Genomic DNA, 26,799 nt, shown 5'->3' with positions numbered 1-26,799 from the left:
TTTAGTGAGCTAAAACAGGCAGGACTGGCAGTGCAGTGAGGGATGTTGTCCAGATTGGATAGACAAAATACTTTCAGCTGAGTCTGTCCTCCTACGTACGTACCTTCACCACGAAGCCTGGGGGTTTCTCCGTGTTCTTTGTACCTCCTGAGAAATGCGAAAAGCAGCGCCTCTGACTGCAGGATTTTCCTTGGTGGGTAAGAAGTAGGGAAGGGAGTTCAGGTTCTAAGTTTGAAGATAAATGGGAATTTTTTTTTTTGCTGTGTTTTCTTTAAAATACAAAGTGTTGTGTAAATGTTGGAATTCTGTAGAATAACAGAAGAGGTAGAATCGGTTCGCAGGATATCAGTATGCCATGAAACCTGCAGAGATCTCATTGGGAGTCCTCTTCTGTAGATACTAGTGGAAACAGAAGAAAAGTAATTCTATAGTATCAAAGGAAATTAAAATTACAAAAAAAAATTCAGATGGGAGATGTGTATATAATCATATCAAGAAAAAATAATTTGAGATACAGATATACTCTCTGGGATGATGAAACCTGGACAAGCATAATGGTGATAGATCTACAGATAACCTGAGACGTTAAATTAAGGATACTTTTGTAATAAAAAACAGGATTTTTGCATGTTAGTGCGATTGTGGGGGGAGGGAGAAGGAAGTGACAATAATATTAAAAACATTTCATTCTGCACCAGAAACCCTTATTTGAAAATCTTAGGAAGGTCAGAGAGAAGTAATAAATAAAGTTACTAGGATATTTTGGCTTGCGAGGTGTGATTAAGCTCAAAATAAATATGTTTTATCAAAACACCACAAGCAGCAGAAGAGAGAGCAATTTTTTTTGTCCTTCAAACATTTGTAGATAATTGAAGAAGGGAGAAAGAACATTTAAAAGGTTGAAATGTGTTTAAACTTGAACGGTATTAACTGAGGGGTAAAAAACATTGAAAATGAGATTATATAAGGTTTATGGCTGGCATTTTAAGTAGTCTAAGAGTGAGGTTAAACAAAACGCTAGAGTATGTCCTTTGGGGAGCAGCCCTGCCCTGTTGAGAGGACAGCAGAATAGGTTTTGTTTGTGGCTAATTAGCATTCTCGTGCTCCTATCCAGGCCATCACCAGCGTGTAAATCTAGGTTGTTCTAAGAAAACTGGAAATAGTTTCTGCTACTGCATCTTTTCTGGGGTTCCTCTAACAATTTTTTAAATTAAAAAAAAAAAAAAAAGGTTTTGTATTTGGTTCCTATTTTGAACACAAGAAATGGGCAGACACCGTGGGCTATATGCAAGCACACAGACAATTGGATATAATGAAGTACAGTAAGCAAATGAGCTTGAAAAGGGGGCAGTATGCAGACAGTGGAGCTGTCGTGACGGGATGAATTCTGCAGGTGGGTGAGCGATGGAGGTTGCTGGTACCTGATTTGCAGCAGGATAGCCGTGTTCAGGCTCTCCTCCCTCTCCCTTGTAATCGCCCTGCAGATCTTGGTGGTGGCTTAGGTCCCTGTTTTGAAGCTGAGAATGAAAAAAGAGTGAGCACAAGCAGAGGGCTGGTGGATCTGCCCTCCTTTTTGGGGCAAAAAGCCCTGTCCTGCTTCCAGAAATTGTTCTCGGTGTGTGAATAACCTCTGCAGAGCTGCCAGCACGCGACACGGGGCTGCAGCAGCTTGGGGGAGTGCGTGCGGCGAACCGAGCGCTGCCCGTGGCTGGCGTGCACGCCTGAATTTTCCTTTCTCAGATAAGGCTGTGGAGTTTTGTGTTTCTGCGGGCAAGGCTTTGCAGCGGCTGGACTTTAGTTAATGAAACTGCCCATCGTTCCGCGCGGGCCAAGGCTGCAGCTCAGCTCTGCTAAGTGGTATTGAATGCCCTTCCCTCTCCTTCTCCCCAGCTGCAGGAGCGTGTGGCCATGTGGCCCCCAGGGGAGGCAGACTAGATAGACTAATGTCAGAGCAAATTTGGGATTCAGCCAGTGTCTGAATGACCCAGTGCTGGCTGGAGGTGCACTGCATTTATCATTGTTTCCTTTGCCTGTAAGAGAAAGCTGGAGGTAGGCTGATAAAGGGACTGAAAGGTTTGTCGGGCTTCACCGGAGGTCCGCCAGCCCCTGCACGCTCTCTGCTGAAAGGCTGCTCGGTAATTCCCACTCTGCCTTTGCTATCCACGGAATAAGGTCTGCTTCTCTTTTACTCCATTGATTTAAGCATGCTGGTGTCAGAATAGGCTTGGGCACCTCTGGGCTTTGTGGGGGAGGACCCAGGGCTGGAACGGCAGCCAAAATTTAAAATCAGGATTAGTCTGTTGACACACACATAAATCAAACAGCCTTCCTATCATAAATCTTTTCTGTGGATTTTTTTTCTGCTGCCGTGGTTGAACCAGTAGGAGTGGTGCAGCTGCCTGGGCTTCCCAGGGTTGGGTTTCAATGTCAAGGCTGTTCTCCTTCACCCCAGGTGGCTGAATGCAGCTCCCTGCTCCATGCTCTGTGAGATCCCTGCAGTGTTGCATGCTTTTGTGTTTGCCTTGGATGGTTTTCAGGCATGGTGGGGGTAGGTTTTTGACTGTCTTTTGGGGATATCTTTTGCATGGTCAGCTGTGTTTCTTAGTCATCTGGCTGGTGTCAACTACATCTAAGGCTGTGCTAAAAGCTGCTAAAAAGTCCGCTGTCCTAGTGTAGAGGTCTCTATGGGACACCCTAAACTGAAAGAGGAGTGGATGGTCAATGCCTTGTGTGATGGTGGTGATACTCAGGACTGGGGAGTGATTTGTGCTCCAGGCTTGTGTTCTCGTGTGCCACAGCTGTTCCATGTCTTCTGCACAGCTAGCACAAAGCAAATGGGATGTTCCAGTGATGGGTACCTGAGCACCTGTGCTCAGTACTCAGTGCTGCCAGAGCAAAGGAGGGGGCTGCTGCACTGATCAATTTTAGAATGAGTGCTTATTTTCTCTCACTGTAACACAACAGAGAAGAGTGTGCTCTGAACCACACGATGTGCCTGCTTGTGAGCAGAGCCACGAGGGTCAGACTGGAGGAGATAAACCCTGACAATGTACTTCTAGGGATATTAAAGAACCCTCCTCTTCTGCCTGTTCCCTTCTCCCTTCCAGTGTTTCAATGCCTCTTGCCCTTCCAAAATGATGCCTTACTATGTGTGAAGCCTTTTGTGAGACTGCAGGGGTATTCAACTTGTAAGCCGCATAATTTGTTCTCTATATGTCACCCAATAATGAGACTGCTGCCTGATAGAGATTAAGAAAGCAGTGTCACAGCTCAGAGGAGCAAGGCGTGCTCTTTTTGATAGAGAAGATAATAGAAGACTGAGCAATATTATGGTGGCTGTGGGTGGGGTGTTTACATGAACTCTGTGGAACACGTGTGCATGTAGATGATTTCTCAGGCTGATGTTTTGATTCTTCTGTAGTATAATAAAGCTGTTTTCTCCTTGTCTCTTTTTTCAGGGTAACCAGGAGCCAGCAGCAACTCCTGATGCAATGGTGCAGCCATTCACCACAATCCCATTTCCGCCACCCCCACAGAACGGGATTCCCACAGAGTATGGGGTGCCACACACTCAGGACTATGCAGGCCAGACCAGCGAGCACAATCTGACGCTCTACGGAAGCACGCAGCCGCATGGAGAGCAGAGCACGAACACGGCCAGCACGCAGAACGGATCTCTTGCAGTAAGTGCAGGAGTACGTAGAGCAGGACAGGAGCACAGCGCTATAGGAAAAAGCAGCATTGCTTAGATTGCTGTCTGTTTCTTAAGTATGCAGCAAATCAGAGGTAGACTTGAAAAAGAGAGGATTATAAAGAAAATATAGTTTCTGACCTTCCGTTACTAGGCTCCTGTCTTTTGTGTTGTGCATGTTCCCCTCATAAATGTCTGCAAAGAGCAGTAGTACTTGGGATCATAGTGTTTTACCATGGTGGCATTGTCCAAAGACAGTCCTTTACAAAAGTGTTAATTACCTTGAGTTAATTGGTGAACAGTTCAAATGAATGTGAAGGAGGCAAATTCTGGAAGGTTGACAGTACAAAGGATTAGGGTGCGCACATGCATTGTAGGTGTAATCCTAATGTGTTTTGGTTTTCAGGAAGCTAGCAGAGTAGAAAAACAATTTTCTTTGACTTTTTGAAGATGACAGAGAGGACCTCTCAGCTACTGGGCATCCATTTGCCAAACAAAGATTTTCACCTTCTTATATTTTTTTGCTTTCTCCTCATGGCCTGGAATGGGCACTGGGCAACATGCTGGCAGATTATCCCAGGAAAAGCTTTATCCACACCTTAAGCCACTTGTTAAGACTTAACTTCCTAATAAAGAGCCTTATGGTGAGAGCCTTTGGTGCTCAGGGCCGGATTTAATCTGTTAATGCTTTCAGTTTTACTTGTAGTTGGGTGTTTGGCTCACAGAGATTATTTTTTCCCCCAGTAAGTACTGAGTGAATTCAGTGCCAATGATTGGAAGAACTGATAGTGCCAGCTCGAGTGTGTGTGGTTCCCAGCAGGCAGCTCTACTGTTTCTGCAGTGGGCAGTGGCTGTACAGTTGACACTGCTGGTTTTGACTTGGATATCTTAGAGTTTAACTTGGGAACGCTGCAACGTCAATGTCTCATAGAGGAAGAGGTTACAAAGCAGATTGCTGGTGTGTAAAAGGAACTTCAGGTGCCTTCCTCAGCAAATACAAATGTAGATGAGGAGAGATCAGGCTGGAAATAAAACGTGGAGCTGGTGCAGAGTACAGTGTGCAGAAATGCAAGTCATCATTTTAGTACCCAATTGTCTGATGTCGTTCCAACCCATAAGATCCGGGCTGCCCATCTCCAGCAGACAGCTATCTTGAGCACTGCCAGTTGGATGGGAAGGCTGCAAACAGGGAGTAAAACAGGGCAGTGGCTTTCCCCATGTATTTTTGCTGTTCCCCTCCTTGCCCAGAGCTTAAGACAGTTTCTTTTTAATAGAAATGATGCAAGCCTTGACCTTGGATGTAAGCTCTAGCCAACCCTTCTGCTCCTCTTCCATATTAGGAGCCATCTCTGTGGTGCTGCAGGGCTGAGCTCTGTGTTTCATCAACTAATGCCGGCTCCGAGGAGCCCGCAGCGCACGGGGAGGCTGGCGAGGCTGCGAGGAGGGACTGGGAGCCCATCTGTGCAGGAGGGAGTGTTGCTGGGAGACTGCTAGGAGGCAGCCGTGTTGCCAGGAGGCTGCTGAGGGAGCCTGACTGGCAGAGGTTATCCGACAAACAGGCTGAATAACACGTAATGCTTGTACTGGCTGTTGGAAACAGGTGGGCACGTCTGGTCTGACCATTTGACATGGTTAAAGATGTGTGAGCTGAGCGTACAGAGTCGGGCTCGCAGACCAAAGCCGGCTGGGAAAGGGTAGGGGCTCAGATGAGTGTGTTGCTGCTGCTGCTGTGGCTGGGACCGGTCAAACCCAGAGGATCCCAGATGGTGGCACATGAAGAAATCCAGGGGGAGGGGGAAGGCGCCTCAGCCAAGAGCCTTTCACATGGCAGACTTTCGCATGGACGGGGTCCTGGATCTTCTGAGTCCCTTTGTCTTTCTGTCTAGGACTGCTTCTCTGTGAAGTCATTTTGATTCTGTGGGCTGCGTGTAACTTCTCTCCTTCTCAGTATGCTGATTAATGATGTAGGATCTAAGTGAAGGAAGAAAGCTCAGTAGTTATTCAAGCTAAAGCATGCGGTTAAAATACAGCAGAATGAGTTGGTTGTTTCAACTTGAACATCTACAGCTAAAGTCAGTCATCTTGTCCATCACACTGGACAAGACTGGTTTGATATACATATTCAATCAATGTGGGCTAGAATGCTATGCTTTAAGGCATCTTTTCCTTTCACCATTTTGTCTTGCTCAAACAACAGTACTAACTTCAATAGAGCAAAAAGTCATCGTGGGTGATGTATGATCCTTCTCTCCCATTATTGCGACTGACAAGCGCAGCTGCTGTCATGTGTGTGAATACGATACCCCAGACTGAACAGCCGGAGGATTTTTTAGCTACTGACTTGAAGCCTGTGCTCCCATGGGATGATTCAGAAATTCCTTAGCCAGGCAGATAAGGTCTCTTCTTGCTTTTAAGAACAAGGCCTGTACTTGGTCCACTTGGCAGGAAAGAGCGACATAGTGAAAAGTGTGCTCAGATGGCTGGGCTTTCCTGCTTTTCAGGCTGGTACCCTTTAGAATAATCGCAAAAGTAACAGGGAATATGAAGTGGCTTAAAATTCCATCATGGAAAGGGGGAGTTTCGTCTGGTTGGTAAGATATTATGCAGCAATGTAATGGAGTCTGTAACGGGGTCCACAACACACTGGATGGAGGCACCTTTTCATAGAAACTTGGCAGATTCCGATGAGCAAGTCAGACTGGACGATTTGAGATGAGCGGTGGTATCTGAGTTAATAGACAGTGGTCTGGAAGCCTCAGGTCAAACATCAGCAGTGAACTTAAGTAAAATAAACTTTGAGAGTCAAAGCCCATACCTTCCTACATAGTTGCCCTGAGCAAAGTGGAATGACTGGTTGGTGGCATGAGCTAGGGATGAGCTTGGTTCTGGAGGTCTGAGTGTAATGGAAAGCATTCAAAGCTCTCAGAACAGGGATGTGGAAAAGAAATTGGCACAATAGGTGGTGTAATACAAACAGCTTGATATTTTGGAATCTTTTTTATTTTAGGATCAAGCCTCATCTGTGGGGCTTTGTTTCTTCCCTGGCATGTGGGTCTCCCGGTCTTCATCTCTAAGCATCTGTCCTTTCTCTTGATACTGTCCCAAAGCACAGCTGAAAGACCTGGATTAAAAATAGACTGAGGTACGGGACCATATTTGGGCTGCTCGGTCTGCCTGTTGCAGCCTGTCTCCGAAACCGTTGACACTCCGCATTTCACTTCTGGTGCTGGGTCGCCTGGTTTCTTCCCCCTTCCCAGTTTACGTTAGCGCACTTATCCCTAATGGAGAGACCCAGCACAGATAGCTGCAAGTGAAGATGCTAATTAGACTGCAGTACCTCTGACAGCTGAACTGATCTAAAGATTCACTGCTGTCAGAAAGGAGAGATCTGGCTCCAGGCGCAAACTCCCACTCCTGTTTAGTGGTTCTGGCATTCCTTACATGAGCCACTTTAATTCACTGACCTGGCAGAAACCTGTCCAATTCTTTTGCTGCGTTAATGAATTAGAGCAACTCTTGGAGGGATCCGGCAAATGCTGTTGTTGCAAGGTGAGCGTATGGAGAGCATGGCCAGGAGCCGAGAGCAATTGTCAGCTCCCTGCATCTCCCAGTGCTCTACCCACGGAGCGAAGATTAATCATCCGCTGAACTAAAAAAGCTTGCTTGATAGTAAATGCAATGCACTTAATACTGTGAGCTGATTATTCAAGTCATTTCTCTTGTTAATGTCAGAGGGAAGAATTTGTGCGTCTGTATAAATTACAGAATGCAGCTGGAGGTATAGAAGTAGAGGAATAAGTTTATGTAAATTACTTCACATGAAAATGGCAGGTGCTGTTGCCTTGGTGTTACGTTGTCATGAACCAACATAAAGCATTATTTAATTACGGAGCATCGTGTCTCTCTACTTCTTGACGTGCCATACTGAAACATATTTAACTCATCTGCTGTACCATAAAGGGATATTGACTTTCAGATTTCTTAAAGGAGACACATCTGTGGTGGGGGACCCCTATGTATCGTGTTCAGAAGCAAGACAGGGAAGCTGTTTCATCATCTGGCTGTGCCCCATACATCTAGCAAGAGTTTGGAAAGAAGGGAGCCAGTAGCACCAAGGCTTCCTCAGCTGACTTTTGTAACACATGGATGATGCTATAATGATGACTATCCCTTGAGTATTTCTTGCCTAGTCTGAGATTGCAGAATTTTCCTCTGTAATTATTTTTCATCACTTTAGTAATTAAAGCAATTGCTCATGTGAGGTATTTCAGGTGAAGAGTATGTTTAATGAATATTCTCACTGGTCTTTTGATACTGCTGAGCAGGTAGACATGAGAAAGAACCAGCTTCAAATAAGCAGCTAGCTGCTGATTGTTTGGCCACCTCAGCTTGGAAATTGCTATCTTGAGGTAATGAGCTCTGACATTTAACATGAGGAATTTGCTCTGAGTATGAGGCAGATTATTTTATTATTTTAAGTATGAGGCAGATTATTATATTGAGTATGAGGCAGATTATTGTCAGCACTTGTAGACTTGTGTCTAGTGAGGCAGATTTAAAAATGATTTCGAAAGAGAGATAGGAAATAAATCAGCAAACATCATTACGTTAGAGTATACAGCTGTGGTACTTCTGCATATCTCTCAAAGGTTACAGCAGATCTAGAAGTAGTACAGGGAAAGATAATAGTCATGATGAAAGGGATGTAGCAGGTTCTTTATGAGAAGAAATGAAATCTGTTACAAAGAGAGCTGACAGAAATGAAGGCATATGACAAGTACATAGAATACTGAATGGTATGGGGAATAAAATATGGAACTTTCTCATTTTCACTTACTAGGATGCACGTAGGAAATGATTGGGTGCCACATAGGAAAAAAGCAGTTTTGGTTTTTGTGAGGTTTTTTGGTTGTGGGTTTGGTTTTTTTGTTGTTTGGGTTTTTTTTTTCCCTCCATAAAATGAAGAGTTTAGCATTGGAAGTCTTGTCCATGGGATGCTTTAGAAGTTGAGACATCAGCTGGCTCAGTTTGCTGGAGGCTGTGCTGGAGAGAAATCATCAAACATTTGCCATGCTTCTACATTCTTCCACAGATACCACAGATTGGGCTGCTGTCAGAGACAATGGGCTGAATGGATCTTAGTCTGTCACTGTGTGGCTGTTCTGCCACTGTTAGTGGGGCAATCTAGGGCTGACCACCAGCTCGTGAAGTTGTCTTGCCTCCTTTACCCTCTCAGGGCATCCCTGTTTTGTGAGGAACTGCTCACAAAGGGTTTGACATGACCAGCAGAGCAGGTAGCGAAGCTTCCTGTGTGCTTTTTTGTGTTAGGTTTGTGTTCTGACTTCACATGGGTTATATCTTTATTTAATGAGGAAAGTGAATAAAATTACTTAACCTTCAGTATGTCCGAAGACAGGTAACTAACAATATGAAAAAACATACCCTGAATTAACGTGACGATATTGAAAATAGTTAAAAGCCTAGCAGACGTTATTTGGTATGTTCTTAGCAGGTTTTTTTTTTGGTCTGGTTTTTGGCATACAAAGTACTTGGGCACTTTGTTAATTGCGCCTGTAGTGTAGCCCAGTTCTTTTTTAAAATATAACACTGCTAGCATCTCTGAGAAATCAAGTACATGGATATAATTCTAAAGTCATATTTACTGCTGTTGAAAGGTGATTATTAGCTCAGCAGTCTTCTGTCTGCTAAGCAGCTGTTGTTTAAGCAGCAGAAGTTCTATGCCCTTTGCTCTTGGATGTGTAGGACCTCAGTCTTGCTCTCGTAGAGTGTGGTGGGGCAGGAGAAGGGTCTTGTGTCTAGTGCCTAATTCTTCACTTGTTTTTCCACCAAACCTGCTCAGTGGGTATCAGTTCATTGGTGGGTGACTGGTTGTTTTGACGTGGGTTCTTCACTAGAAGTTGTAGAGACCTTCCCATATTGTGTTGTCTGCACTCTCCTTTGCAGTGGGAAGATTGCCTTCTGCCAGTCACAGCTTTCAGTCCTTGTCTCCACACAGTTCCTCAAGCTCTTGATCCAAACGAGATAGGTTGTGGTTTTGTTTTTGTTTTTTTCCCTTGGATCCGAGACTGGTCTAGAACCAGTGGAGGCAGCACAGTCTGTTTCCCAGATTTTGTAAGCCACCCAAGTCCCCTTTTAAATATAGTTATTAGTTACAGTTTGTATTTTGTAAATATTTTCTTTGCAGTGATTTATGGCTCTTAACCTCCTCATTATGATTCACAACATTTTGGACCGCCTGCTTCCTGGGGGAGAGGATGGGGATTGGTTTTTTGCTTTTCTATAACTTGGACCTGCAGTGGTTCCAGTTCTAGAAGCAAGTGGGAGATGGAAACAGAATGTGCTGGGTATTAATAGTGTCTATCCTGGCCCGTCACATTGGTGTTTGTTTGGCTCGTTGGGGAGGTAGCCACGCAGGCGGAGATCTGCTCAGAGCTCAGGTGCCACTGGGGCTCCTCAGCACTTGCTTATTCACCAGCTGCTTTAGCACAGAAGACTCTAGTCAAAAGGTGGGAAGATGGTTGCAGAGTGGCCCCCAAACCTTTCACAACACCCTCCTTCCCTATTACATGCATACATGCACATTTTATACATCCATGCTTCTCCATGCAGCTGCTACTTCTTGCTTGGGTTTCCTTACTGTGGGCACAGGCAGCAAGTGGTTAAAAGTGAAGCACATATCGCATGTGTCCTGAGCTCTGATGCGCTTCTCAGTGACCTTGAGCAAAGCTCAAAGCTTGCGTGTACAGGCATGAATGACATTATCACCTGCATAAGTATATGTTAGACTATGCTGAGGACGTAAGGTGGATCCAATACTGTTTCTAAAAGCAGGATCTTTGCCGCAGCATGTCTCTGTGTTGCCTGATGACAGGCATTGAGACCTAGGGAACGTGTATTAGCTCCCCTCTGAGCTGAATTGCTGTCTGTAGGGAAGGGCGAGGGCCAGTTCTTTGCTGTGAAGTGTTGGTGTGAGGCCAGAAGGAAGGAGCTGAAATTCAGTGTGGGGAAGGAATCAGGGTGGGGAGTGCACACTCGGTGAAATGTGGGCTTTTATTGTCTGCTTTGGTCAGGGTAACACTGTTGCTCATCTCTGTTATGTGCTGCCTGAGAACATGCTTCAAGCCCTTCCTTTCATCTACTTCCTAATGAATTAAGACAAGGAATAATTATAAAAGGGGAAAAAAAAAAAAAGGCAAGATCTGAGGAGACTGGGTTTTTTTTCCTTTATGTTGTAGCTGAATGTGTGGCAGTAGACAAATGTATTGAGCTAATGTTATAGTGGCTGAAAGTTCAAATCTTACCTTAGGGCCATAGATGATAGAAATGAGGAAACTAGAGCATCCAGAGAGAGAAGGTGTTTAATGTTAAACTACGGCTGGAAAATCGGGGTATGTGAAACCCTGAAAAGCATTTGGGGACTCCCAGTGTAGTCAAAAAGGTAAGAGTGGACCGAGATGCCCTGTTTCTTCTATTGTTTCTCCTCTTTGAAGCCTTTGTCTTACTGTACACATGTCACGTGCTGCAGAATGACTCCAGTGTGGCAGCAGCACTCTGCCATATGCAGGAACAGCTGTGAGTGTTTTTGAGCAGGCCACTGTACATGATACATTGCACCCTTGATAAGAAAGGATTTCCACCCTCTGCCTTCAAACAAATGGATGGGAGAGGAGTGCAAATGACCTCCCCTGTGAAAATGTCAGATCCAGTCCTGTGCAACCTATATTTGAATTTAAAGACCAAAACATTTTTGTTGTCACTGTTCAGAATCTGTGCCTTTCATCATTCACACTGCAGAAGACACATTAGTGTGTCTGTTTGAAGATGCACCTTTGTGCGTGGGTGTTTGCCCACTTGCAATTCCACACAAAGCCACAGAAAACATGGGATTTGGCAAATTGCACTAGCAGGGCTCCAAAATGAGTTGTAGGGATCCCTTTTAGCAGTAGTGTTGATGATTTTGTGGAGTTATTTTGGAGGACTCGCAGGTGTTGTGTATAGTGCTGATGGATAGGCTACTCTTGTGTTTTGTCCTTCTTGGACAGATTTGCCCTGAGGAGCAAAGGACTCTGATGAAGTCATAAAAATAAAACCACCAAATAGCATGGTGTGATTTAATTGCAAGCCAGCTGCATTGATTCTTCCCCTGGGGTGCACGCTCTGTATGTTTGGAGATGCATTTTGTCATAGGGGTGACGGTAGGAGAAGAAAGGGAACTTAGAGGGGGAGGCAGCTTTTTAGATACGATCAAATGGAAGTTTTTGAGGTTGTTCTCGAAAATTTGATGTTTGCGGGATGGATGAGTCTAACCAAATAGAAATGCTTAATCCTGCTAGGCTTCTGAAACTTGCACGGCTCTGGGAAGTAGAGATACTCACAGGGCAGTATCTTCATTCTTCCTGTCGCAGTTTAATTTATATTAACCTGATCTAACATGTTTTATGCTGCACCTGCAGCCCTACTAAAACAAAATGGAAAGCTGCCACTGCTTTGCTCAGCATGACAAGATCCCAATGTTCACTGTTCGCTTGCTCTTGTCAGTGTGTTATAACCAATATCGAAGTTCAAGGTCATGTCTGCAAGAGACATTTCTGGCCAGAAGAAGCTCTCTTAATGTTGCCAGCTTATTTTATCTGTGGAGAGATGTTTCTTTCCAAATATTCATGAAGTGTTTTATATTAAATGATGTGCAGAGCAGTCTAGCAAGTCCAGTCAGTGGTTGGGGAGTCAGTGTAGGCAACTCTTCTGAGATGTCTTTCTTCTTTGGTACACAAATTGTGTATTTAAAACAGCAAGGGGAAAAAAAAAAAAGACATTTCCCCTCCTCCCCCTTAAATCTTTACTTTTAAGGCCTGTATCTGTTCTTGAAGGTGCTTAGAAAAGGCTGACTCTAGCAATTACATGGTACTTGCCTTCTGGTAGAACTTCTTTTCACTTGATGGGTTGAGGAAGAAGCCAGGTTGGAATCTAAAGAAATGAAATTACACCTAAAAGTACATCATACGGGTGGTCAAAGCATGATTCCCAGGAGGCTGAGGCGAGCAGCAGGAAGTTGAGTGCACAGGTGGGTGCCTTCTGAACACCTTGACCTGTCCATGCATGCTCTTGGAAAGGGACAGAGCAATAAACCAGACCAATTTGTAGTCTACTTTGTCTGTAGCTTTGAGGTTTTGAGGTAATTTTTCTGACTAAAGTGCGAAAAATACAATTTTCTCACCAAGCCAATTTGCAAAGGGGCTTTGCCTTCATATTTAGTGCTGTGCTCAAAATTGAGCACTTCTTAGTCTAAGCCCATCACAAGTGACTGATGTTCTCTTCCTTTTCTCCCCTGCCAGTCACCTCTGTGAAGGCCTTAGGTCTCTCCTCTGCCACGCTGGTCTCCCTTATTCCTCTGCCTTCTTGCTGTATTTCTTGTGTGCACAAGTACCCCTGGCCTCTGCCTTGAACTGGCTTTGCTGTACCACTCAGTGCTTGGGGATGCTGGAACAAATTCCCTTGTTTTAGCTGTGGAATTGGTAGCAGAAAGTAGCACTTGGAGTTTTTATGAATCTTGCAGTGGTAACGACTGTTTGCTGTCTCTGGGCTGACTTTTAAATGTGTGAGAAAGGTTAAGCAAAGACATCTCTAAGCTGTTCCTATATGGATTTTACCATTTAATTATAGATCTTCTTTTGGGGTAATGTTTGTCTGAAGGGAGCTTGACAGAGCAGATGCTGTTTTGCCTGGAGATGCATTTCTGGTATTGGCACAGTGAAGAGCTGCCACTTCAGCCGTGGGGTTTTAATGATGGCATGAACATCCTGCCACATGAGATTAGAGTGGCGGTGCCACCTCCCAGCTTCAGGATATGAAAGATCCGCCTCTTCATTAGGGCTTTCATGTGGTGGCAGCTGAAGTGAGGAAGAACAGGCGAAAAGAGAGAAGCAATTTAAGAAAACCAAAGGCAAATTTACTAAGCTAAAAGGTGATATGAGGGGAGGGAGGCTGAGATCTCATTACTGTTTAGTTATGGAAAGGGAGGGGAAGAACAACAGATCAATTGTTAAGCGTTACTGGCTTTGTCAAAATAATTGTCAAGTCCTAGATAATAGGAACTGCAAGTGTAGTAGTAATACCCAAAAACAGATAGTCAAAGCACGTGAAAGGAATTTGTGTGGTTTGTATTCATGCACACTCTTTTGTCTTTCTGATTTCAGCAGACGGAAGGAGGGGCACAGACAGATGGACAGCAATCACAGACACAGAGCAGTGAGAATACCGAGAGCAAATCCACTCCAAAACGACTTCATGTGTCTAACATTCCCTTCCGCTTTCGAGATCCTGACCTTCGGCAGATGTTTGGGGTAAGTTACCAGTGCCTTTTAAGGCATGACAGATTCTCCTTCCCCACAGGTGGGACATGTGGTGCTGATGTATTCATGCAGATGAAAAGCCCTTCCCCCTCCATTTAGTTAGCATGCTGTAAAATATTTGCAGGACTAGGACAGTTGGTAGCACTTACCTTAGCTGGTAAATACACATGAAAACTGTAACTGTGTTGTTTGTATCAAAATGTTCAGTGTAACCTACCAATTGATTTGGGGAGAAAACAAACAAAAAACCAAACAGACCCTGAAACTTCACCTTATTTCCTAGTAAAGACTAGCATTAAACGTTGCCTCAATATATCCCTTGCAAAGCACTGTGTTTCAGTTGCTTAGAAACTTGTTGAAATATTTACGTCTTTCCTCATGATGCGTTTCTGTGATGAAAAATTGCTGGAAGGAATTGGCCAACTAGTAATTGCATGTGGAAAAGCTAGTGCAAGTCAGATGGTATTTTACATTGTGTATGATATGCATTCTGTTTCTTCTGACCAAATAGTTTGTCTTCGTTAATCTTCGTATGCTATTCATCATTCTCATTTTATAAGCTCTTTGAGGAAGAGTTTGTTCACATGTGTATAGATGGTGACTCGTTCCTCATGAACACAGAGATAAATGAGCTAGATGCTTTGTGACCTAACCTTCAGGTGAAGTTATCTATATATCATCATCATCAGGAATATTTGACTTGTTGATATGATGGTAGCATCCTTGGTTGATGGCACGTTTTTAAAGTCTTCAGAAATATTATTTATAAAATTAATGATTGCTGCCTGTGTAAGGTGCAATGCAGAGGACTCAAGTCAGGAAAGACCAAAGCTGAGGTTCTTCTTGCCACCTTAGGCTTGGAGTGTATACGGTGGTCCTAACTGCATAGCCAGCTCCTCCTCCAAATTCTGCGGTATTCCTGTTTCAGTTGTTGCATCTCTTAAGCCATGTGTGTGTATGAATGCACATACACATACACTCTCACATGCAGAGTAATGTTATGGTGTTGTAAATGTGTTGAATTCAGGGACTTCAAGCTTAGAGTGCTGTGAACGAGAGAAGAATTTGGCTTATCTGTTCATAGCTTGGACAGTAAAAATTGAACAAAATGCATAGACATTAAAAATTTTGCTGATGGTCTTCAATGAGAGTCCCAATTGCTATGTATTGTGAGAGATCTTTGCTCCTTGTTCTTGAAGCTTTTTGTGTCCATAAGAAGCTATTTTGTGGATGAGACCAAATGGAGAGGAAGGAGGGCACGGCTGCTATTCAGAGGGACCTGGCCAGGATGGAGAAGTGGGCTGACAGGAATCTTAAGATACTCAAAAGAGTGAGTTTCAAGCCTTCTATCCAGGAGGGAATAACCTCTGCAGCAGTATAGGCTGGGGAGCGGTTACCTAGGAGGACGCTCTGCAGTGAAATATTTTTGAGGTCCCGATGGACAAAAAAATGAAACGAGCAGCAGCATGCCATCGCGGCGGAGGCAGCCTGGGCTGTGTTAGTGAGTAGCAGTAGTAGTAGGCTCGGGGAAGTGATCCTTTCCCTGTCTTCAGCAGTTCTTGGACTGCATCTGGAATATTCTGTGCAGTTTGGGCTCCCCAGTACAAGAAGTACATTTCATCTAAGTAAAATACTGGAGCAAGCCCAGTGGGTACCACTGAGATGGTCAGGGGGCTGGAGAACATGGCATGTGGGCAGAGACTGAGACCTGGGACTGTTGAGCCTTCAGAAGGCAGAGGGGGAATATTTTTGTTGTCTGCAACTACCTGATCAGAGGATACAGAAAAGATGTAACCATATTCTTTTTTGTTTTGTGTAATGATGAGATGAGAGACAACAAACACAAGTTAGAACTTGTGAAATTTCAATTAGATATCATGAATTCTTTTTCTTTCTTTCTTTCTTTAATTTTTTTCTTTTTTAACTGTGAGAGTGGTTAAATAGTGGCACTTGTTGCCCAGGGAGATTGCATCTTGAAGGTATTTGACTTGACTGGACACAGCCTGGCCAGCCAGATCTCATTAGACCTGCTTTGAGTAGGGGTTGGACTAAGTGACCTCTGGAGGTAGGTCCCAACCAAATTATGATTCTGTGGTTCTGTTGCAAGAGGCCTGGGTTTGCTTCCTTGTTGTTCATACATTAGATTGTCACACTCTTGACATCTGTGGGAATGTTTTCAGGGTGAAACTCATCTCCTGGCAATCTGTGAGTGCTGAATCTCCTCAGTCGCCGGTTCTGCTATTGTGTTTTTTAGCTTGCTTTATGCTGTTGAAGAGCTGTGCGGTTGACAGTTCCGTCCGGTTTGGATAAACCGGTTGCTGAAATCACAGCCAGTTCTTGGACCACCTGCTACAATCTGTATTTAGCACGTCCTGCTCCATGCTCCTGCTGCTCCCCTCTCTTGGGAGCTGCATCACTTACATAAACTGTTCCACGTTGCTGCTGCCCCTTCCCTCGAGACCAGTGCTTGGTTTGATGACTGGCTCCTTTCACACTTGTTCACTTTGATGCTGTCCCTCCCTGTGCTCCTGGTGTGGGGGTTGTGGATAAAATAGAAATGACGAGAACATCCATGTCCTGGTGACTCTTACCTCTGCTTTGCAGATGAGGACATCCAGGCAACGTGAATGAACTGCTGTACTGAGAAGTGACTTGTACAAAATGCAGCCTAACTGTTTGCATTAAGGTTTCCTATCCTTTTTTTTTGGCCCAAATGGCGCTCAAATGGTGGTACATAGGAGTGGGGAAATACACAGTATGAGTTTGTTTCTGTTGTTCCCCAAGTCATTTGGTTTTGGTTTATTTTTTTCCCTAAGCGTCATCGCCAGTCCCAGCACACTGATGTGATTTTAACTGGGATAAGTGGTATAATCCCTATAAAACCTTTCGTTAGTTCACTTGGCCTTGTGTTTGCTGAGAGGCATGCCCACCAGAAGAGCATTTATCTTTTGGGACATAAAAAAACCCCACGTGCCATTTTCCTGTAATAGAGAACTTCACGTCTTTGCTAAGGAAACAATCAATGGTTCTTGCAGATCTCCCTTTTTCTCTCACTGCTGCTTCTCTCAGCATGTTCAGAGCCTCAAGCAGGGGAGCGTTTCTCTCGGAATCCTCCTCACTCCTATTTCTTTTTCAGGATCAGGATGCTTTCCCTTGGGTGATTCACTGAAACCTACCCTTTCTCCTACAGGGGGTTGTCTGAGTCTTCAGCTGTGGCTGGCCTGTAACCCCCATCTTTTCCTTCTGCCTTCTGTGTGTCAGGTCACATCTCTTCAACGTCATATCTGAGAGACTCAAAATCCTTGCCTGGAGTGATTTTTCCCAAGCTACTGTACAAGGAGAGGAATTGGGTAGACAGCAAAGTCATGGAGGAAGAAATAAATGTGATGGTAGGGAGGGAGTAAAGAAAGTCCCCTGAGGATGGAACAGCATGCGAGAGGTCAGCCCAGTCCTGGGGCACAGAACATTAGCTGATGCTTTCATCCAGGCTTGAGTAGAGGTGGACTTCAGATGTATTGTCCCATGTGTGATTAAATGGATATTACGTAACACTTTCTAACTTTTACTGTTTGTGAGAGCTGCAGACATAAGGATTTCCTGACAAATTCAAGTTCACAGAATCACAGAATGTTAGGGATTGGAAGGGACCTCGAAAGATCATGACACCAAGCTGGGAGGAGTAGCTGACATGCCAGAAGGCTGTGCTGCCATCCAGCGAGATCTGGACAGGCTGGAGAGTTGGGCAGGGAAAAATTTAATGAAAAATAACAAGTGAAAATGTAGAGTCTTACATCTGGGCAGGAACAACCCCAGGTTCCAGTATAGGTTGGGGAATGACCTATTAGAGAGCAGTGTAGGGGAAAGGGACCTGGGGGTCCTGGTGGACAGCAGGATGACCATGAGCCAGCGCTGTGCCCTTGTGGCCAAGAAGGCCAATGGCATCCTGGGGTGTATTAGAAGGGAGGTGGTTAGTAGGTCGAGAGAGGTTCTCCTTCCCCTCTACTCTGCCCTGGTGAGATCACATCTGGAATATTGTGTCCAGTTCTGAGCCCCTCAGTTCAAGAAGGACAGGGAACTTCTGGAGAGAGTCCAGTGCAGGGCCACAAAGATGATGAAGGGAGTGGAGCATCTCCCTTATGAGGAAAGGCTGAGGGAGCTGGGTCTCTTTAGCTTGGATAAGAGGAGACTGAGGGGTGACCTCATTAATGTTTATAAATATGTAAAGGGTGAGTGTCACGAGGATGGAGCCAGGCTCTTCTTGGTGACAACCAACAGTAAGACAAGGGGTAATGGGTTCAAGCTGGAACACAAGAGGTTCCATTGTTTCAAACCATCTCTTACCTATTATGTGTTTCTAGTAGGTCCTTGAGATATCCTCAGGAATGGAACAAACATTTCCTTATGTATATGCTTTTTATAGGGAGGCAAATACAATAGGCTGCTTAAAACAGGTAATATTTACTTGACATTTCATGATGCCAATAAAAAGACTTCCAGAAAACTTCTAGAAGGAATAAGTCATTTTTTTTAATGCACGTAGTTCTGTGCCCTCTGTGGAATAAATCAATAGCTGACCTTGTTCTACCAGATAAGGAAGAGTTAATAGCTGACCTGAAACCCTATGGTTGCCTAGGTACCAGTGATTGTTATTTGTATTTACTTTGTGCAAACAGAATATGGCATCAGGCAGTAATGTAAGGAGCTTTAGAAAAGTCTGTTTCTTCGCATTTAAACAATTGGCAGGATAACCGCCCGGGAAGGTGCCTTTAAAAGGGAAGTGTTAATGGAAACTATAAAGTATTAAACAAAATGATACTGATGGCCAAGAAGGCATGATTCCACAGTCACTGAAGCTGTGTTAATAAGACACAAAGCATTCTGCATGTTAGGTAGGAGGAGGAAGTAAATGGCAGTGAATAGAATTGCAAACTTAAAGAAACAGATGAAAAAGGAAATGTGCTAATCATGGAGATATCAGTGATTCAGAAGAAAAGACGTCAATTTTTTATGTGCAGAGAAAAGCTCTCGGTGTAGGTACAATATAAAATTAGGAAATAGTTGTGTGGTTTTTGGGGAGGAAAAACCAAACCAAGAACAGAAAAACTATTAACCCTCCCCCCAAAAAAAAACCAAAAACCAAAAAACCCAACAACACAACACCAAAACAAAACAACAAACAAACAAAACCAAACAAAAAACCAAACCAAACAAAAAACCAACCAAACCAAACTTTCTGTGTTTATGATTTAAGACGTATTTGTACCACATCTGGTTCTGTAAATACTTTATAACAAAAGAGGATGAGACAGTACTTGCTAATATTTAAAACCCAGCAGATGTAGATAAGGTACGTCCAAAGATGACAGCCAAAGCAAGGAGCTCTTTTTTTCATTAATGTTAATTTTTAGCCAATACTTTGTAAGCTAGGGGAGTTGCAGGAGGCTGGAATGGTGCCCATCAAGATTTATTGTTGAAAATAATTGAAAAGGGTGACCCAAAGAGCTGCAAACTATCCATGTGTTGATTTAAGATACAAATAATTTTGGGAAAGTTTTAAAAGACATTAGAATCTGACAGAATGGTTAAATATCTATTCGGCGTGACTTTGTGTAAAGTAATATACATCTTTGCAGACAAATACTGTCTTGTCTATTTTGACAAGATTGTACAAAGCAATACTGATATAGTTGAACATTGCTCAGGCAATTTAATTCATCCAAGTGACCAATGTTGATTTTTAAGAAAAAGAATACTTCTCTCAAACACAGCACAACATCAGAGGAATCAAAAACCTCTTTAATGATAGATAATAAAAAGTAGTAGTTATTGGGGAGATATCAGTGATCAAGACTGTTTCTCCTGTCAGTTCCCCAGGGATCTGTTTCAATCACTGTTTGTTCAGTATCTGTATCAACCCATGGAGACAGTGCTATTAAAACCTTGCTGGTAAGATTTGCCGTTAAAAAACTATTTGAGGAGGAGGAAAGAGAAAGATAAGGTTACTGTTAGAGAATGACTTGAGAAACCTGGTTAACATATGATAAATCTGACAAAAACAGGTTTGATGCAGCTCAGCGCAGAGTACTGCATATGTGGAAACCAGGCTGTGCTTGTAGGATGGAAAGCTTTCTTTGGAAAGCATTGTTTTGGAGAGTACTAGTGATTGTTGAAGATCGTTGCTTCAATAATACAAAGGCAGATATCAGGTTGAAGGAGGGTTGTGATCTTGTTCATGTTCAAATTTGAGAAGACTGTAACTGCATAGTTTTGTTTACTTCCAAGATCAGCTTAAGACAAAAAAATAATCTAGGGTTTGGAAGATGAGTGGCTTTTAAACTGTGTAATGTGTTGGGTACATGATTGCTCAGCTTATTAAAGTGACATTGGTGGATGACATGTCTGTTGTTTACAGGTGCTTATGCATGGATGATACCTACTAATAGGGGGTTTAGGTCTTGTTTACAATCACAAGATTTTCCAATTGGAAGCTGAGATTAAACACAGTTAACTTTGAAATAAAAGAAAAATTCATAATAATTTTAGCTAATTTAAACAATGGAACAGCTTACGAGGGAGCAGAAGAGTTACCGTCAGTGCTAAAAACAAGTTAGAAACTCTTTTCAAAATCTTACTATGCAGTTTCTGAGCGACATTCTTTGTCTAGTGTGTGTAAGGACTCTGACATGATGGTAGTGGTCTTCTCCATAACTGCTGGTAGGCTGTCCCCTTCCTTACTGGACTATGTATGCAGAAGAAAAGCTCATATTTCACTCAACATGTTTCCAGTCCTTTCAACTCTGTGCTTTGATTGTGTCTGTGCTTGTATCTCATGGTTGATAGCTTTAGTCCTTCCCTCTTAGGCTTCAAGAAACAGTTTTTCTCCCGGTATAGAACTGGTTGAGATACTTTGGGCAGTTCTGGACTTGAGAGTCAGATGGACTTCAGAGTCTCCTGGGGAAGATAGAGGCCAAGTTGGACTGCATGCAAGAGGAAAATCCATCTGTTCTCAAGCTGAGCCATGAACTGCCTCCACAAAAACAAGCCAAGTGGATTGTTTTGGTAGTTCCTATACGTTTCTGTGCACTAAATCCTTCTTATCTGTTATGAGAGCAACAATACAAGGAGTCAGACTTGATGTTTCTCAGAATTTACTGTGGTGAAATGCTCTTTGCTCAAGAAACTTCGACTATTTTTAAAAAAGGAGATGGTGTAAGATAAAAATAAGGACTATGTTGATGACGATTGCAGATGAAGGTGGGATAGCACAGTACAGGGTGTGAATTCTCTCAGGCTCTGGCTTCAGGTGGAGATGTTGCCTTCTTTACAACATATTCACTCCATGGCTGCTTGTAGGCTGGTAACTGCTTCTGGTGGGGAACATCGTCAGCCCAATCAATGAAGGGGGTTTGTGTGTTATCAGCTACAACAGTAATAATGCATAGCCGTTTTATATAAAGGTGACCATTCTGTCACATTTAATAACTTCAGTCAATGACATTATTAATAATTTATTAAACGTGACAGAACGGCAGGTACTTTTTTTAACATTGGATTTTAAGGCAGGTAATGTTGTTATTGTATCGCTACTGTGGGGTTCTTTATAGTGTATGTTAGCTGTAGACCACTGCTTTGTGTGACCCAAGCAACACAGCTCTGGGAGCTGAGATATTTTCGGAAGCTCTTGTAGCCTTCAGATCTCGGCCTCTGGGGAAACATTTTGGCACTTTGCACTTCCTAAAATATCTCAGTGGATATAATTTCTCATCCAATTTCATTCTGATGTTGAGAGTGCAAAACACCTCCACGAGCCTATAGTTTGAGGTTAAAGCAATAACAAGCTAGACTACAAACTCTTTCTCATCAAGAATTTGGTAGAATTTTAAGTCTGTATTGGCCAGCAAATAAATTTAAATCCACAAGTAATTAATGATACACGAGTATTGGCAACAGCAGAAAACTGCTCATTAGATGTTAAGGTAAGTAAGTGAGTAATATGATAGTCTAAGAAGCTCTGACCTGCAGGTGTTGATGCAGCGAGGCCTGAATACAGCAGTTGCTGAAAGGGACTCTGCTTTCTGAGTGGATTGGGCATCTAAAGGATGAAATCCTGCCTTCTGGATATCAAGACGTATTTTAGATTTTTTAATCTCTGACTAATACTGACCACTGATCCCACATAGCAAGTCTGATGTGCCAGTATTGGTGGACAAACGTTCTGACACAAGGTGGCCTCTTTGTGACTCTTCCTGCGATGAGAGCTCCAGCCTTGTCACAGGGCAGGACTTTGTTCCTGCTGATGTTGCTTAGAGCTAGAAGAGGCGCTGCTGTTCACACTGATGTGTTTCACTAGGGCAGTTTCTGGAGTCACCTTTTGCAAAGGACTTGTGTACTTGGTGTTCCTTGAGCATCCTGTCTTGTCTGAAGGGCTGCGCTGGGGACCACAGTGCTTCTGCACAAGGGTGCTGGTGCTGCTTCAGCTGTCAGCAGCTATTGCTCTGTCTGTCTTGCTCTGCAAAAGCTGTGTGCGGATGCCAGAGGACATAGAAACTTCTGTAGTGACCATCTGGTGGAAGGCAGCAGTGACTGGATCATACATTTATCTAAGATTTGTTTAGGTTTTCGTGTGAGTTACTAGAAAAGTCTGCACTGAGACTGGGCTGAATGTCATTTAGGAAACAGTCCTGTGCTGTAGCTGGATTTACTTGCATGAAAGGCCTGGGTAAAATTACATGGAGTTGTCTTCTATAGCCAAGTTTTATGTGTATCCAGTCTACATGTCTGAGTCCTCTCAAATTGAGTTTTGAATGTATGCTGCTTTTGTGGGTGTGAGTCCAAGTACCTTTTCTGTGGCAGCGGTACCAGGTTACAGTTCAGTCACACCTGGGGATGGCACAAGGCAGGAACAAGGAGGTGGAAGTGTAGACCTGGAAGCTGGCCTGATGTTAAGACCTCTGGAACTGTACCCTGCAGAACTGTTCACCTCCATCTTGCTGTTCTGTGTGAGAATCTTTTATTTGTGAGTCAGAGGATAACAAATGACTGAGAAACTATGTTCCTCGTCACTTTGTTTGCTGGGATGGCTGCAATCTGTAAACCCATGCTCTTTGTCTGGCTTCCTTTTAAAGTCTGGTTTCTTAGAAAACATCTGTGTTGTGTTGGGCAACAGGTCAACCCTAACAAGGGCTTGTTGGTGCTTGTTTACTGTCTGTTCAGTTGGTAAACTGTGGAAGTGCTTTGGTTTATAAATCCTTGATGCTTCCATCTTTCTGTTAGCAAAGTATGCTGGTGTAGCTTGGCTGAGCAGGGTTGGCTGTAGTAGGGTTGGCCCCACTATTTTGAAGAGATGTAATCCAGCTTTAGGTGGGGAAGTTCAACATAGTGATAGCATAGCTCTGGCAGACCCCATGCTGCTGTAACTAAGCACTGACTAATACACGCTACGATGGAGCCAGCTGTTCTCAGCTGAAAGTACATCCTGTGGAGCTGGGAGCTGGGGTAAGGATGCTCTCTGCATATGAAATGCTCTTGCTCATGCACCTTAAGCCTAAGGCCCTGAAATGGTTTCCTGCATAGGAGGGTGGTTTCCTGGCTATTTTGAATTTCGATGAACTTTGAGAATAGACTGTTTGGCACCCTTGAGGTTTAGCTGGGTCACTGCACTCATGTCTCAGTCAATTTTGTAGGGCCAGTACAAAGCTGCTTGGGCATATAGAGTTCTCCTGTAGGGATGTGAGGTTGTTGAATGGTGGCTTATGTTACCTTTTGTTGTTCCTTGATTTCTAGAGATTTCGCCTTGTACTCCCGGTTGTTTGCATCTTTAGGGTTAAGTTGTCTGGCATGTTTTGGAACCAATTTTGAAAGCTCTAGACAGGGAGAGGCGGCAGGGCCAGCTGGAACAGAGCCTGCAGGAGGGGCCCTACCAAACTGTCAGTGCCTTGGAAGGCAAAAGCTCTCTGGTGCCAGATCTCTCAAATTTATTATATGTAATGTAGTTATGGCCTCTGCTGGAAAAATCTGCTGCCTTCATGTCGTCTGGGTAGAAAGAAACACACAGCATGATGTACCCTTCCTTGCACAATGCCCTTGCATCTATGGTAAGGTACATCATGTTCAAGCAAGAAAATTGGGTTCTGGTCATAGCTGATGTCTGTTAATATCTTTATGCCTCTTAAAGCTGTTATTTCCAACAGACCCTGCTACCACTGTAGCAGAGATGATTCTCATTTACCTGCTTTACAGAAAAATAGCTAAAAGCTTGTACAAGGTCGCTTCATGGAATGGAGCACAAAGATAAAAAAAGATGCTGTAGCTCCTATGCCATGGCATGACTGAAGTGTGTGTGTATTTCTATCCATCATATGGCATGTGCACGAGTGGTTCATGGAGAAGCCTTATTGCGTAACCTGACATGTGATGAGGGATGCTGGCTTTTTGGTCACGGAGGGGAGCATTTGGGATGTGTAGTCCTGCAACGCCTTCTTCAGAGCCTGTGAACTCTGCTGAGGATTCTTTTCCCCTGCTGCTGTGCAGGGTTGTAAGTAGAAGTTCTTGGTAGTCATTAAGTGTACAAATCGGGTCTGCAAGCAGTGATTCATGTCTTCAAGGTTAGAGATTAGAGGCTTAGTCCTCATGGGTGACCTAAGTATGGATCTTGTTTTATTTGGCCAGACCCTCTGTCTGCTGGAAAATACAAACATGCCTGTATATATGATTTTAAAAAATTACTATGGGGGCATTTGGTGTTGACCCTTGTGTTTAGATGGCCTAGCATTTTCCATACAAAAATTACGACCTTTCGTTAAGGAGCTCTTAAAACTTCCATTGTTTGCGGTAGGCTGTTGACATTTGATAGGGGAAGCACCATCAGAGAACAAAGTGCCTTTTTATGTTCCACTAAATAGATTCAGCTTTGAAGGAGATATAAACCGTTAAAATGAACTAGTTCTTTTTTTCCTGCTTTCATTCTTCAGGAAGAATTCTGGCACACTACCAAAAAAAAAAGTGCCTCCAGTGCTGGACCTGCTGTAACCACTGCAGCAGTGAGGACAAGAGCCATGATGTTAGGAGCTGTCAGAGCAGTTGTGGCAATGGCTGCAGCAGAGTCTGGAAGAACCCAGCACGTGTCCTCTTGCCTCACAGCTATGCTGCTTTCTTCCAGGGAGGTTCATGGAACAGGAAACCCCTCCCCAGCAAACCCCAGCTCATCAGTTGGCCCCTGTTGTCACTGCTCCTTCTCCCCCAAGCAGGTCCTTCCTTCCTGCCTCTTCAAACACTCACAGCTCCTAGGTAGAAAAGAGACTGGGGCCAGTTTGCATGGGTGGATGTAGCCCATTGCAGTAAGACACCAAGTCTGTGCTTGCTGCAGCCACAAGATTTGGTGATCTTAATTCTGTCACCTAGGAAATGATGCACCTCTATGATCTGCAGGGCAGGGAGGCAGCCCTGCGGCCCCTCATGGAGTTAGGTCAGGCCACTTGCATCTGGTGTCACTGCCAGCTTTTTGTCAGCCACGAGGAATTAAACACACAAGACAGGATTTCCTGCTGGTGTGGAAACCCTGCGCGGTGAGCTGGGCCGAACGGGGCTGGTGGCTGTGCTGGCAGCGATACCCGAGGATCTGGGCCCAGCTGGGTGTGGAGAAAGGGGAGGATGGCACAGTGTAATTGTGCAGCAGAAGCTGCACAGTTTGTTCTCTTTCAGGATGATTCTAATGAGGTAGAAAATGGTGATTTTTTTTTTTTTTTTTTTATGGCTTTGAAGATTCTGAAAATAATCTTGGCATTTGCATTTATCGAGAACTGGGCTGTTTCAGCGTGTGTGGCAAGGCCAGGCAGCTGAGCTGATCTGGCAGGGACAGATCCTGCTCCTGGTCAGGATGTGCTGCTTTCCACTCCTATTTGCTGCTTGGAGCTCTAACACTCACCTGACCTTTTGAGCCTCTTCAGATTAGTAAACCGTCAAAAACTTTGTATTAATTTCTTTTGTTGGGCTAGTTTTTCACAGGATTGGTGAGCTGTATCAGTTTATCTACAGGTGAGAATGAAAACTGGAGCCAGCTTTAAGAAGCTGTTAAGACCAGACACAGAAGGACAACGGAACAGGTTGCCCAGAGAGATGGTAGATGCCCCATCCCTGAAACGTTCAAGGCCAGGCTGGACGGGGCTCTGAGCAACCTGATCTAGTTGCAGATGTCCCTGCTCATTGCAGGGGGGTTGAACTAGATGACCTTTGAGAATCCCTTCCCACATGAACTGTTCTGTGATTCTAAGGGAGCAGGGGGAGCCCATTGGCAGCCGTGAACTGTTACATTGGTTCAGTCCCTGTTGTGTAATGACACTGAAATAGTCTACCAAGAAAGCAATCATTCCTGATTTCTTTCATGGCAGTGCCCAAGCCATATGCAACAAAGACAACAAAAAGCAATCAATGGATAATCTCCTTTGTAGACAAGCCCACACCAAGCATGGGATAGAAATAGAAAATATATTTTAGCTGTGATTGGCACAGCAGTGGTCAAAAGAGAATCCAGCATGGATCAAGCCTAAGCTGTTGCTGTTGAGGTTTTAAGGAAGATGCATGTTTACATTAGCATTATTCAAACTTCATGTAACGTGGAATATTGTGAATTCCATTGTTCTTGGGATGAATAGAAGATCAAGTATTGTCCTTAAACAATAGAACAGTAAAAACAACATCTGTGAACCAACATTTGTAAAAGAATACAACTATCTCCTTTTT

General features: G+C 43.8%; 1 protein-coding gene across 19 annotated transcripts in view; it reads left to right on the top strand.

The window, feature by feature from the left end:
- The window catches only part of RBFOX2 (RNA binding fox-1 homolog 2), a 174,486-nt gene that overhangs the window by 108,965 nt on the left and 38,722 nt on the right, over positions 1 to 26,799 (top strand). For 17 of the 19 annotated variants that reach the window (XR_010605932.1, XR_010605927.1, XR_010605930.1 and 14 more), the window contains 2 exons: positions 3,459 to 3,683; positions 13,906 to 14,052. Coding sequence is in view for 14 of the 19 variants with exons in the window: in XM_065631209.1 (XP_065487281.1) it covers positions 3,459 to 3,683; positions 13,906 to 14,052 (372 nt within the window). In the remaining 5 variants the exon portion in view is untranslated. Of the gene's footprint in view, positions 1 to 2,447; positions 2,485 to 2,524; positions 2,549 to 3,458; positions 3,684 to 13,905; positions 14,053 to 26,799 lie in introns of those variants that run through there. The other 2 variants (XM_065631276.1, XM_065631294.1) reach the window with 2 other exon arrangements.

The sequence above is a fragment of the Caloenas nicobarica genome, chromosome 1 (assembly GCF_036013445.1).
Source record: "Caloenas nicobarica isolate bCalNic1 chromosome 1, bCalNic1.hap1, whole genome shotgun sequence".
NCBI classification, from domain to species: domain Eukaryota; kingdom Metazoa; phylum Chordata; class Aves; order Columbiformes; family Columbidae; genus Caloenas; species Caloenas nicobarica.
The sequence above is the reverse complement of the archived record's forward strand: the minus strand, read 5'-3'. Positions and strand labels throughout refer to the sequence as shown.